Genomic DNA, 14,910 nt, shown 5'->3' with positions numbered 1-14,910 from the left:
GTAAGCTGTATACCTGTACAGTAGATTTTGTTCTTACAGTGGATAATTTGAATAATTATCGTTAGAAAAATTTTAGATTCAGTCACAGAGTCGCTCGTTGAAAAAAATAAATAAGTATGAAATTTATATAAAATTTATTTTTAATAATAAATTTTACTTTTTATTAATTAAAATATGTGATATTTACATATTTTATAACTGTAAATTTACTATTGCTCAACAGATTAAAGGATTCAGATTGAAAGGATGGGCTGCTTTTGACAATATTCTTGATCGACCTGTTACTTACAAACACTAAAACAATTTTATCCTTTGCTCGTGCCTACGGTTGTTTTAACAGATTAAAAGATTAAGGGCATATTTGGAGTTACGGTAGGAATATTAAAAAGTGTTTAAATAGTTTTAAAAATTTTTTAATAATAAAATTATGTCGTTTGAGTGTCATATATTAAAGTATTTTTAACTTTAAATTAATTAAAAAGTACGTTTGTGAAAAGCATTATTTTTTCAAACGTACTTTTCCTGATAATACAAAAAGTAATTCAAATTTTAAAAAAATTATCAATATACAAAAACATCCATAAAATTTTAAGATAATTATAACTTTCAAGGAAATGATCATAGTTTTTAAAAATTCAAATAATCGTCATTTCTACATCAGAATTCATTTTTTTTTAATTTGTTTCCAAATAAACGTAATATTTTTGAAATTATTTTAAATATATGATTACTAAATAATAAATAAAATTTTAATAGTAAAACTTGTTACTTAAATTATAAACTATATATATTCTACAGTTATAAAATATATTTACAGCCTTAATCTCAAACATGTACTAAAATTAAAAGAATGGGCTTCTTCTAAGAGTAGTATTAGACTAGTTAAATATCAATTAAATCTAAATATAACTAAGTTTCGTATAAATAGTCTGTATCAGACTAGTTAAAAACTTTCAGTTTATACTTTGAGTTATAATAACTCTAAAGAAAATTTCAAAGTTAGAGCATAATTATTCACCCATCAAACTCATATTTTATTTACAAATAATCAATAAGGCTTTATTAAGTTATTTTTAAAAATTTCATTAGTAAAGAAGGCTATATCATGTCCATATTTTCCATTAAATATTTTTTGTAAACAAGGTTATATTATATTAGATAATTAGGTTGATATAAAAAATAGTTAGAAAATAATAATTTTAAGTAAAAATTAAATGATTAATTAATATATAGAGTGTATTTGCAAAATATAAAAAAAATTATTGAAAAAAATTATTATTAAAATACATAATATTATATTATTATTTTAACTTTAAAATGGATAATCTAATGTGAATTAATATATTTAATAACTTTGACTTTAGCCAACTTTTGGACTAAACCATCGCCAATGATCTCACAATATTATTCACCTTTTACATACAAACACTAGATCCTGTTTTGATAGTAGTAGTGTTTTATCTTATTTTATTATTATAATTTTTTTTAATTTTTATATAAAATATAATAAATAATTTAATTTTTTTTTTAATTTTAAAATAAAAATAATATTTTATTTAATTTTTATTTAAAATAATCTCATATTATCTCATTGTACAAACTGCAACTAAAATAATAACTAATATACTTCCCAAGAAAAAATAAAAAATAAAAGGGAAAGAAGACTGATAATGATTTATGACTCTGCAAGAAGCAGTCCAAGCAGAGCCTCGAGGTACTACATATATTCTCAAAGACATTTTTATTTTATTTTTTCTTTATTTCTTCTTGAGTTCAGTTCTCAACATCAGCACTCAGTAACGTTGAAAAAGGCAGCCCAACGTACGTGAATCATACATGCTCAACTCCCATTAAGCTTCAAGAGTAAGACAAGGACCATATTTCCCTCGTGCCAAGTCCTTTACATAGATACACTGGTCCTTTTCCTATAAATTTCTTAAAAAAAAAATACTAAAATATATTTATATTTCTTGACTTTCTAGTTGCTTGCTTTGGTACTGCCACAAGTTATTCTTTTATTCTTTCTAGTCTCTGCGTTGTTACTGTACTTGTTACCCAGACTTTTGAACCACATGAGTACCTAGTCTTTACCTTTATTGTGCTTTCTGATCAGCACCTGTTGCTTTATCTTTTTTAATGGTGTGTTATCATTTAATAATATTACTTTTTATTTTTATTTTGTCATTTCATACCCTCAACGTCACATATTCTCGTTAAAATAGATTCTCATCAAAATTTATAAAAAAAAAAAATTAAAAATATTAAATAAAATTAAAACTTAATTTAATATATACATTAGAATTTACAAATTTATTTTTATACAATTTGTTTATGTATGTAGCAGTTCTTTTTTATTTAAAATATAAAATTTAAAAATTATATATTTTAAATTAAATCTTACCATTTAAATGATATAAGTGATATATACATAAATTTAAATATATAATATTTCGTTAAAATTATATATTTTAATGAATAATGCCTCTTCTTTCATTCTCATAGGTTACAATTCAATCAATATCAAACTATACATGTTGCATGGGTTTATGAATATATAGGGCCAAAATGATCGATCATCTTTTACCGTACAAACTAATTTCCATAAACTACTGTCCTTATCCTTTTACTACATTAGGTGACATGCAAATATGCAATTCTTGCTCAGTCTACACCTCATCGACAGTACCATTTATGATGTATCCTCCAAATTGACTCTTATTTATTTATTTTATAATTAGTATTAGGTGATAGAGGGCCGGGAAACTAGGTAAAATGACTCACTTATTGGGATATTTCATTTTCACACGAGTTTGAAATTGTGTTTCAATATCGGTGAAGTAGTACACATCTCAGCTCGTAAGAATTCCCGAATAAGTCGGAAATGTGTGGTCTCACCTAAAATTAGGTCAGTAGATATGATTATGACAAGTCCAAATTATGCTTATTTCTCTGTTTATAAATTTATATTCAATTCCCCTTTGCGCCCAATGAAAGCTTATTATATAAATTAATTAATATGAACCGACAGTACCAAAGTGTCAGCAAATTGCAACAGATAATGACTAGCCTCCTTTCCTTTTCGCACTCCTTGGTTTTAAAGTTTGTTTTATTTTATTGCAAAAATGAGTGGTCATCTTGTTTACCTTTAGTACTTTATGGATCAAGTTTCTGCAAATTACATTACTTGTATGATTTAACAAAACTTTTATAGAAAAACTTTCAAAATTGCGGTATAATGAGATCAGAATTTATTCTACAGAGTGGATCCGAATGATCCTACCTTGAAGAAGTTTCCGACATCTAACAAAAAAAAACTTGTATGATAATTTGCTAGCTAGTTAGAATTAATATTGATAAATTAATCTTTGAAAAGTTCTTACTTAATCATGTCTATCCTATTACTATGTTGCAATATGACCATCTTAATGATGAGACAAATTGTAAAAAGAATGATAATTTAGGATTTGAAATGATAAATTTGATAATTTAATAGTTATATTAATGCAAAAGGAATATTAGTTTGAAGAATAAAATGTAATTTTCCCCTTTTTTTTTAATACTACCCACTCTATATTATTAATTATTATGTATTATTTGCAAAATTGTACAAATTTTTTTATATAAAATTTAAAAGATCTACTGAAATTGAAAATGTTTAATGTTCTAAAACGTAAATATTCATCAATACGTACTACGTAGACCGTAAGGGCTTTTCCCCTAATATATGACGTGTCATAATCCCATCTATTAAGGACAAAACGACTACGTTAATCCACAATAGATCGGCTTCTCTCTCTCTCTCTTCCCTTTAGAGACGATGTCTGCCTCCTCACAAAAAAAAAAAAAAAAAAAAAAAAAAGAGAAAAGAAATCAATAGAAGGGGAAGCCCTCCCTCTTCTCTCTCTCTTTTTTCTTTAATTTATAAAATGTCATGTCAAACCCCACTTTGATCGCTCTCTTCTCTGCGTTTTCAACCAAATTTCTGTTTAACACTCTCATCATTTTCATGTTTCCTCTCTTTCACAAGAGCTAGGGCTTTTCCTTTTTCATTTTTGCCCCATACTTTGACGAGCAACATACACGCGCGCATAGAAAGCTTCAAAGGTACGTTTCCTTCTCCTGCAATCTTAATCCTCTATTTTTTCTTACCCTAGTTTCCCCGATTTATTAAAGCTCTATCTTAATCGTCCCAAATTGATCCATAAATCTCGATATTTTCTTTGTAAGTTTTCGGTTTGAATATTTTGATTCTGACTTTGTGACTGTTTGTCAGGTGGTATGTACGGGGAGGTGAATTCATTTGTGATTAGGGTGCTTATATGTGCGACTTTGAGTCCCAAATCTGGTTTTCGTTGTCGTTTTACTTCTCGTTTTTATTTTAGAGATCGAATGGTGGTTTAGCAGAAAATGTTCTATTTTTAGGCTTCGAAATGGAGTGCTCATTGTAATCTTATTGGGGTACATTGTGGGGGGATTGAAGCTGGTTTTAGTGTAGCCCTGGTGGGGGATTGGGTAAGGATGACTGATTTTCAACCGCTGCAACAGAAGCCTGAATCTACCGATGCCTGCTCCGAGTTTGAGCGCGGGTTAGAGGAATTTGTGCGTGGGCACTTGGATGATTGTATGTCATTCGCTTCGTGTAGCTCTACGCGCACTCCGGATGATGAGGACAATGAGGGTGATCAGCTAGTTCGGAGGCGGAGGAGGTCTGATTTGGAGGGTGATGATTTGGCGGAGTCATCTGCTGCACGGTGTCGCCATTCTCGTATTTTGAGTAGGTGGGCTGCTCGGCAGGCACAGGAGATGATAACAACAATTGAGAGGAGAAATCGCGAGTCTGAGTTGATGGCTCTCGCCGGTTTGCACACGGTTTCAATGCTTGACTCATCTTTTCTGAGGGAGTCTCAGTCCCCAACCTCAAGGCGGCAAGGGGCTGTGGAGAGGCCAAACACTCAGGCATCTGCGATCTTGCAAAGGTGGCGGGAGTTGGAGGATGAGCATTTGCTGAATAGGAGGTTGAGGCAGCAAAGAGGTGTTGAGTCGAACACCAATGTGTCAACTACAAACATGTCTGATAGTCAGGAGAGTGAGAACCAAGGGAGTTTGGGGGATACAATTGAGAGTGAAAATGAATTTGGGAGCTGGGCTCATGATCAGATGGGTTTGCAGAATGAACGTGTGGATAATAACAGGTCTAGTAGGGAGCAATCTCCAGATCTTGGCGAAGTTGAGAGGGAGAGAGTGAGGCACATTGTTCGGGGCTGGATGGAGAGTGGCGTTAGTGATCATTCTTCAAATGTTGCTCAAAGAAACAATAGTCCCAGAGCAGAATGGCTCGGTGAAACAGAGCGTGAAAGGGTGAGAAATGTTAGGGAGTGGGTGCAAATGACAAGTCAGCAGAGAGGAGCTCGTGGGAGCCGTAGGGAAGATCAACCTACTGGACATGGTAACCAGGTGGATCAAATTCGTAATGGGTTGGTTGGTGACAATGATGAAGGCCAACCTGAGCATATTCGCAGGGACATGTTGAGGTTACGTGGAAGACAAGCTCTGATTGATTTGCTTATGAGGATTGAGAGAGAAAGACAGAGGGAACTTCAGGGTTTATTGGAGCATCGGGCTGTCTCTGATTTTGCTCATAGAAACCGCATTCAGGTCAGTTGCCTATCATGAAGCCAAGTCAAGGCTGCGTAATTTTTTTGTTCTTTTGTAATTCTACCTGTATAAAAAGATTGCTATTTGAATTCTTTCAATTTACGTCCCATGTAATCAAATAGTTATAATTATACTGGGTGCTATATATTGTGGAGGGAAGACCAAAACCTGCAACAATCGCACAATTCTTTGGAGTTCCAATATCAATTGTATGCAAGGCAAATGATAATAATATTGTGGGGGTATAGTTCCAATACCAATTGTATCCACTTTTACTAGTTTCAAGAATATTGTTTTCTTTCATGTATGTTTTTCTAAAGACTTTTTTGTAAATAATCTCACGCTAATGGTGGCCTAGAATGTGATGATATTTTCTTAACTTGGTAGGTAAGAAATCCATAGAGGTAAAGCTTAATACTTACTGACTGATATCGAGTTTTGTTATACGTCATCAGGATGTTTTTCTTGCATATATAGCCTTGGTTTGACTACTAATGCAGTAATATTTTCCAGTCATTACTCAGAGGTAGATTCTTGAGAAATGAAAGACCTATTGAGGACGAGAGACCACCTTCTATGGCAGCGAGTGAGTTAGTTCAGTTAAGACAAAGACATACTGTTTCTGGTTTAAGGTACACGAACTTTTTATTCATTTCCTAATACTTAATGATTCTAACTTGTTCTTTTCACTTCTTTTTAATTGACCAAGTTATCATTTTTGGAATAGCCTATTGTATTAGTAGCCTTGTTCCTTGAAGGAAGGATTGAGCATAGTTTAAATGGTTTAGAATGAGAGGAACGAGGTTACGATAACTATTTTAACATTTTGGAATGAACTTTTAGTACCTCTGTTAAAGTAGTATCTTATACAGTCTAAGGGCCTGTTTGGGGTTGCGTTAGGAGTCTTAAAAAGTGTTTAAATAGCCTTAAAATCTCCTTCATGGAAAAATTAGGTTGTCTGGCTGATACATATTAAAATACTTTTGAATCTCAATTAAGTTAAAAAGTACCTTTGAGGATTTTGGTGATTTTCATTAAACGTGTTTTTCCGAATAATGTGGAACGTAATTCAAATTTTAAAAAGACTGTCAACGGGCGAAAATACCCATTCAACTTTAAGATAATTACAATTTTTAAACTTTTAAGGATATGGTCATAATCTTTAAAAATCAAATCATCGCCTTTTCTACGTCAGAAAACACTTTTTTAATTTTTTTTAAACAAATGTAACATGTTTGAAAGTGTTTTAAATACATGGTTACCAAACAGCAAATAATTTTTTAAGAGTAGAGCTTATTAGTTAAGCTATAAGCTATAAGTCTTAACACTATAAGGTATATTTCCTACTGTAACCCCAAACATACACTAAAGCTCTTAACATTTTATAGAGAAATGATGTTCATTACATGAGCTTGAAAAATCCATTTTTGATAGAGACAAAATATGTGCATATATAAATGTCTTACTCGGAGAGTGAATATTGGTCATAGTCTATATTAGTAGTCTTTCAGTATTGGGAAGAGTGAAACGATCTGCTCATTGCCTTTATTTCAAGAAGTATAAGAATTGTTGTCCAAACAAAAATGGAGCTGTTAGGAGCTGTTATGCTTTACTTTTTTGGCATAATAACAAGTTCACTTTCTCATTAGGGATGGGTTCCGCTCCAGGTTGGAAAGCATTGTTCGTGGCCAAGTAGGCAGCCATTCAGATACACCATCTAACAATAACATCAACGATCCTAGAAATGATTGGACTCAAACAAATGCTTCACTGAATATCCAACTTGAAAATCATGAGCAATCCCAATTTAGGCGTCTGGATAGTGATGTCAATCAGTTGCCCGATCAAACAAGGAACTTGGAAACCAACAGAGCTGTTGACAATATAGTTTGGCAAGGAACTGCTAATCAAGGAGGGGATTGGCAAGAACAAATAACTGAAGATGAGAGAGGTAACTGGCAACAGACAGCCTTTGGTCAATTTAATGGGTGGAGAGATGGCAATGTTGAAGATATGGATGCAAATTGGCAAGACAATTCGATCAGTGATTGGCCCCAAGAAACTTTGAGGAACATAAATGGGGAAGAGGGCCATTCCCAAGGAACCCGGGGGGTTTGGCATGAGGATGGTTCTCGGGAGGCTGTTGAAAATTGGCAAGAGGGGCCTTCTGCTCCTCCAAGAATTCGTCGTGTTATTCCTGTTAGAAGATTCAATAGATTTCATCCACCTGATGATGATAATGTGTACAGCATGGAACTCAGGGAACTTCTGAGCAGGTATTTGATCATTTTTAGAAGGCTTTATTTGGGTTAAGAACCGCATGTATGTTGGACCCTTGCTTTTGACATTCATATAATGATTCTTTTGTCTCCCTTATCCTGTAGGAGAAGCGTTTCTAATCTACTTCGTAGTGGTTTCCGTGAAAGTCTGGATCAATTAATACAGTCATATGTAGAAAGGCAGGGTCGTGCTCCCATTGACTGGGATTTGCATAGAAACTTGCCTACACCAACTCCTGCTTCACCTGACCAGGATCAGGATCGACAGAGGGATGAGCATAATGATCAACATGATGCCATTAACAGACCTTCACTTGTGTTACCATCTCCACCGGCGCCCCCTCCACAGCCACTTTGGCACCAGCGCTTGCAGCACACTGGCTGGTCTAGGCATAGCATGCATCGCTCAGAAATTGTGAGCCATCTTTCTTCTACAAATTGAGGAGCTAAATATTGCCATTGCATATAACTCAAATTCCCCCCTGCATTCCCATGTCAGGCACTTCCTGACTAAACAAAATATCTCTCATAGCTCCAGATGTGGGGTTATTGGAGGATTTAACAATAATATTAGGGATTTAGGCTTGGACTTCATCTCTCAGTATATTGTTACGATCACGTGTGATGTTGACTACCTTTTTCGGAAATGACTAATGTGAATTTATACATGATTTTGATAAAAAAAAGATTTTAAGAAAATTTATACATAAGATTATGGGTGCAACTTAATATTTCATGAGATGTCCTGATTTCATGAGATGTTCTTGGATACCCGGTGCCAATAAAAAAAACTTCAAGTTACCCAAAAAAAAAACTTTTATCAGTTTCATTGTGTGATTGCCTGGACTTCATCTGAGCTAGTTTTATAATAAAATGGAGTTTAGTTCTGATTCTTACTGCCAATAGGACCTGTTCTACTGATGATTTTATGTTTTTCCGGGAAAATTCTACTAATAATTAGTGGGAAGTGGGCTTACGATTATAAATTCCTCTTTTGCTTTTCAAACCTGTTAATGCTTTCATCTAATGTGATTATTGTTTTGGATCAGGAATGGGAGATGATTAATGATCTGAGAGCAGATATGGCAAGACTTCAGCAAGGAATGAGCCACATGCAGAGGATGTTGGAGGCCTGCATGGATATGCAACTAGAGTTGCAGCGCTCTGTGAGACAGGAAGTCTCTGCAGCTCTGAATCGATCGGCTGGTGAAAAAGGTTTCTTTATGTTTTCAATGGCATTCATCATTGTTCTATATGTATCAAAAATGTCCTTTTGCCTTTTCTTTTTGTTTGGAGGAACAGAATGTAAGTGCAGCTCCTTCCATTCAAGCTACCTCCACCATTGGTTTTCTTTTTTTCATAGTCAAAAAGTAGCTTCTTGTTTATGCTTCTGTCTTTGTTATCATAAAATCTCACATGAAAAATACAACTATGTTGCAGGCTTTGGCGCCGAGACGTCAGAAGATGGGTCAAAATGGGGCCACGTGAGGAAAGGGACTTGCTGTGTTTGTTGTGATAGCCACATTGATTCACTCTTGTACAGGTATATTCAATATTCTTTTAACGACTTGCTTTAATTTGAAGTTTTTCTTTCTTGTTTTGGGGGTACCAGGCCATTTTGTTATTGTTTGTGTTTGGGTTCCTCACCTCAGAAACTGTGAACTTTTTGCAGATGCGGGCACATGTGCACTTGTTCAAAATGTGCAAATGAGTTAGTTCGTGGTGGAGGAAAATGCCCATTGTGTAGAGCGCCAATCATCGAGGTGATCCGAGCTTATTCCATACTGTAAAAAGGTGAAGTGTTAACAAAGAAAAAAGAAGAAAGAAATAAAATTATGTTTAGAGTGGGCGGTAGAGATCTGGAGGAGGAAATATGGGGGTGGATCACTTGCATCAAATGGAAGCTCCCGAGGGTCCTGTGTGTAGAGAAGTAGAGTATTCAGTAGTTGCCAATGTTTTTCTGATTATATACTGAACATCTTGCATTGTATAATTGGAATAACAAATGGCACTGTTGATTCATCCATTCTTCCGTAAATAAAATATCTATCATTCGTTTATTATTTTGGCCCTTCCCCTTCCGTTATGGCTCTACTTGGGACTGTTTCAGAATGACAATTGGTTGACGCTAAGTATGTCCTTCATTCAGTGACTTTTGGTAAGACTATATGCACATGAGATTCTGTACCAATAAAATGAAGAAAACCATATGAAAAGAATACAAGCAAGAACACTTAATTGTGGGATAACCATTGACCTTAACCCCTTGACTATAGATCAGTGATACACACACACACACACACAAGCATCTTGTGTGTGAAGTGGAGGGTTTGGATCGTACTACGCGCGTGGAAAATACAATGACATCTGCCTGCACCCTCCCTTCAACTTTCAGGAAGTCATGCATGACTCATGACTACCGCATGCAGCGTTTGATGGCTTTTAGTAAAATGCGTATTAATGATAAATATGTGAACTCAGAGCGAGTGTTAGGCGGTGAATTATCCTAAAAACTAAAATTGGTAAGAGGCAATAAGCACTATATATACTCGGTATAGCCAGAATGGGTTAATGGATTCTATAAATTAAGGGCCTTGTCTGAGTCGGACATATGCTTAGGGGGACCGAAAATGGAGCACTGAAACAAAAAAGTTATCGTCAAAATTATGAATGAAAAGAGATAGAAATTAGAGACGTAAAGGCTACCTTTCAATGGTCTCCCGACAACAGCAAAGGTTAGTTTGTAATGTAGACAAAATTATTAACAACTTCTAATGGCCAGAACTTAAGCTGGTACTAAAATAGTTGGGAATTAATTGGTTGGTTTGATTTATTCGTCAAAGAGAACTACGTCTAGAAAACGAAATTTCCATGATGTTAGTATCTTTGCACTAGGGTGCTTGCTAATGCATGCCGGACTTAAATGACTGCAACCTCTACCTCGTTTGTTTTCTTAGATAAGCTGAGAATAAATTTAAAAATTAAATAAAATATTATTAAAATATATATTTTTAATATTATTTTTATTTTAAAATTAAAAAAATTGAATTATTTATTTTATTTTTATTTTAAAATTTAAAAAATTAAATTATTTATTTTATTTTATATAAAAATTTAAAAAAATTATAATGATAAATTGAGTTGAATTGAGAAATATGGCGTTGATATTAACCGTGATGATGATCATGTACTTGATAGCCCGAACTAAGGAGGAAGTCGTGTTTTCCGAGCTCGATAATACGCAGGAGAATATTCTATTGGTGAGTGTAACAACTACTTATGTCTTGACAGCTGTCATTATCAAAATGGCGAAATTAACCCCCGGCCAGCTTATTAACAAAATCGATCTAGAAAGACGCGGTGTCAAGTTTTTGACTTGATGAATTCGGTCGGTCAAATATGAAGAAAATAGTACAATTCATAAGGTTTTTTTTTTTTTTTTGTTTGATTTATGATCTTGCGAACTGGATCATAAATTTATATAATATAATATGCTTAATTTATCGTACCATGATATTCAAAATTTAATAGTAATCTAGAATATTAATGCCAGTAATTCTTTCCTGATCAATTAATCTTATATTAATATATTATATGTTAATTCAAAAGTTAAAAAAAAAAAAAAAGTGCTTCTGAAATATATATATATATATATATATATGCATGCTCTTATTCGATTGATTAGCTATATAGTTGCATGCCTGGGTAGCTCTAGCTCGATCGATCAAGTCAATTTCCTAGACTCAAGGAAACTCTTTTTCTTGTGTTCACGGGAAGACATATAGTCAAGAAAACTGGCAAAGTTTGTATCCTTGTAACGCCTCGGATTGGCTTCATCTATTAGTTTTGGTGATGGCTGAACCGTGCTTTCGAATGGCAGGCTATGCAATGAAGCAACAGAGATTCGAGTTTTCGCGGAATTGACAAGAACCCGATGAAGTACGCTACTGTATCGACCATTGCTAAATATCTGCATAACAAGTCAAAGAATATAAATTTAAAAATTGACTATACATATATATATCATCATCAATACCTGACCATTACACATACATTCACACATAGACACACACTGTTAAATATTTTAACATAAAATATTAAATATAAGGATCTTTGATTTTTTATTATCTACGATAATAAATAATAATAATTAAAAAATGTACCTCCCTCTAATATTACTGTTTGATAATGAATCTAACCTAAATCTATATGAGAAAATAATCGCTCTAACAATTTTACCTCTGAGTATCTCCCGATAGCTAGAGGTACAACAATGTTGTAAATGAAAACCCTTTATTCCCTCAATACTATTTATAGACTTTTGACCGTAATGAAATTTAGAGACTTTTTGTCATACTGTGATTAGATATAGATGTATTATAATTGCATTGTGACTCATTTAATTTAAGTGATAAGATTTAGCTAATCTAAACCCGTTAGATATGGGTGTATGAGATATAGAGTTTAAATAAAAAAACTCTTATACATATATGTATACATAAATGAAGCAGATCATCATGTTGCATGCGTTTCAAGGAAACCTAATATTTCATTTTGGCCAGATTGACTGATCATACCATGTTCCACTTTGGAATATATCAGTTTATACAGAAAATTAATTTCTGGATCAAGTGTTAATTATGAATTAGTGTATTAACCTTATATATCTATCTGCCTTAAACTAGTACTAATATTTCATCTAATTAATTTGTACCTACGAACACAGAACCAAATATTAATCATGTATTGTTAGTAGAAATCTGAAGAAAATCTGGAAATCTACATTCTAAGAAGAGATTGTTCGTAAAGTTCTTATGTTAAGCAGAATAATTACATGATGTATCCATGGCAGCTTTTTATTGTTTTGATTAAATACTAACCTCAAGATGGTCACCGACGTTGACAACAAATGAACCAGGGAGGGGTTCCACTGTTACCCATCTTCCTTCATGTTGTATCTGGAGACCCTCAACTTCATCCTGGAGAAGCAGTGTTAGGAAGCCATAGTCCGAATGGGGATGCATGCCTAATGTCAAATCGGGTTCAGGGCATTTTGGGTAGCAATTCAACACAATGAGTTGGCTCCCGTTTTCGAATTCTCTTAACCCATCATTTTCGTTCTCATTTTTCTTTGAATCCACCAATATTCCTAGGCTCTCTAGGATGGCCTCCGTTAGCATCAGATACAATAATTTAGTGTTCTTTGAGTAGTTAACCACCGCTGGCCTGTTCAAACATTTGAATCCAAGGTATTAATTGATGCATGATAATTAACATAATTGACTCTTGCAAGAACATATATTGGTTAACATATTTATTTACGTACGTACGTGTCTAAGCCTAAATCGATCCAGATCGAACCGATGGCAGAAAATCAAGCTCAACTAGAAGTTTAAGTAAACAATAACTGGTGCATGTGTCTTTGTATGTGAGAGAGCAAGAGAGAGATAGAGAGAGGCAGAGTAGAACTAATCACCTTAGGTCCGCAGGAGAAGAAGGCCAAAAGGGAAGAACGTCGGACAAGGGATTGCAGCTTAGCTTTAAGAGGTCTCTCCAACAAAAGACTTCGTCTTTATTCTGGTTAAAACTAGTCCCATACCTGACCGGTGAACGCATCTCAGTTGACATGTACTTGGATCTCTCCTCGAATGGGAGGTCAAAGAACCTTTTACTAACGTCAATCATATTTTCAATCAAATCCCTTGGAATGTCGTGGTTTACTAACTGCACCAATCCAAATATTATTAAGAAGTTAAGAGAGACCCCAAAACACAAAAGCTTCATTTTTGGCATGCCAATTAGGAATAAATCTGTGAAGACTTACATGAAAAAACCCGAATTCTTCGCAGGCTTTTCTGAGGGAATTGACAGCGTGAGATCTACTGGAGCCTTGCAACTCTGCAAAATCAATAACTGGCAACTTTAAATTCCGGTTACTAACACTCCAAGTTCCGTTCGATGACTTTGGTTGGTCAGGGACCGGCAATATGTACTTGCTTGGAACTCCTGTTATTCCTTTATCGCATAAATGTTTCACTCCTTTTTGGAATTCGATTTCTATCGAATCATCTCCACCTTTGGTTTCGCTTTCAACTGCCAAATTTATCATTGCAGGCGACATGATGGATGTAAGCTACTATCCTTAGTAAGGCAGAAAATTTGCTATGGTTAAGATTTTAAGTGAATGATCTGTGTATAGGAGAGACAGAAAGGGGGTGATCAACGGCAAGAAATAATGAACTAATCTGGAGATAAAAAGGGCAAAGCTTAGGAAGCGCAGCTTGACTGCTATATATATGGGAGAGATCGAGAGATGAGAAGAGGGTGAAGAAGAAGTTGAGGTGCGGTGGACTTATATAGGAGATGAGAGCTAGGGGACGAGGGGGTTAGTGAGCGCTGCAGTGGAAAGGTTTGGTGAAGGTAAACGAAGTAGTACTCCTTCCAATACTGCATGCAAAATTAACCAGTAGTTGACCAAGTGTAGTCAAAACATGTGGCCGCAATCGATGAGGGAAGAAGTGGTATTTGCATGGCCCAACTAACGGGTAATATTAATTCAAATTGATTAAATCATGCATCGCCGGCATTCATGCATCACCGGCATGCATGCATGACCGACCCACATCATGACCTAGACTCGGGCGTGCGTGGATTAATTCTCATTGGTTTAATTAATTGGGAGACATCATTTTTAGGTGACACAATCAATATATATATTTTTATATATATACTAACAAGAGCAACGTGCGTTCCATATTTGCCCAGTTGATTAAATTTATCATGTTTCAAAATTTTAACCATAAATAGATAGAATTTTGTTTATATTTGTAGAACTTTTTTCCTGTTTACAACACATTATACATATGACTTGTGTAATGTTTATAACTATAATCCAACGACTTACAAAATCCAACTCGCAACTATGCACATATATTTTTAAAGTATATATTACAAGAGTGATAAGTTTTAAAGGAGG

At 34.2% G+C, this 14,910-nt stretch overlaps 2 protein-coding genes across 3 annotated transcripts; one reads left to right on the top strand and one right to left on the bottom strand.

Moving 5' to 3' along the window:
- The first annotated feature begins 3,836 nt into the window (after window positions 1–3,836).
- LOC122287866 lies at window positions 3,837–9,997 on the top strand. Of its 2 annotated transcripts, none has more exons than XM_043095527.1 (8): window positions 3,837–4,104; window positions 4,274–5,655; window positions 6,169–6,287; window positions 7,323–7,931; window positions 8,040–8,349; window positions 8,984–9,149; window positions 9,375–9,477; window positions 9,607–9,997. In XM_043095527.1, the coding sequence occupies exons 2-8, from the start codon at window positions 4,519–4,521 to the stop codon at window positions 9,722–9,724; spliced, it is 2,562 nt and encodes an 853-aa protein (XP_042951461.1). In that variant the 5' UTR covers window positions 3,837–4,104; window positions 4,274–4,518; the 3' UTR covers window positions 9,725–9,997. The 2 variants fall into 2 exon arrangements, with proteins under 2 accessions (XP_042951461.1, XP_042951460.1); XM_043095526.1 differs by having other exon boundaries at window positions 3,838–4,104; window positions 7,305–7,931.
- Window positions 9,998–11,302: 1,305 nt separating this feature from the next.
- LOC122303596 (probable 2-oxoglutarate-dependent dioxygenase SLC1) lies at window positions 11,303–14,333 on the bottom strand. The gene is made up of 4 exons (XM_043115437.1): window positions 13,759–14,333; window positions 13,411–13,658; window positions 12,815–13,160; window positions 11,303–11,904 (listed from the first exon to the last, which is right to left on the bottom strand). The coding sequence occupies exons 1-4, from the start codon at window positions 14,053–14,055 to the stop codon at window positions 11,659–11,661; spliced, it is 1,137 nt and encodes a 378-aa protein (XP_042971371.1). The 5' UTR covers window positions 14,056–14,333; the 3' UTR covers window positions 11,303–11,658.
- Window positions 14,334–14,910: the final 577 nt, after the last annotated feature.

Source organism: Carya illinoinensis, chromosome 1 (assembly GCF_018687715.1).
Source record: "Carya illinoinensis cultivar Pawnee chromosome 1, C.illinoinensisPawnee_v1, whole genome shotgun sequence".
Lineage (NCBI taxonomy): Eukaryota > Viridiplantae > Streptophyta > Magnoliopsida > Fagales > Juglandaceae > Carya > Carya illinoinensis.
The sequence above is the reverse complement of the archived record's forward strand: the minus strand, read 5'-3'. Positions and strand labels throughout refer to the sequence as shown.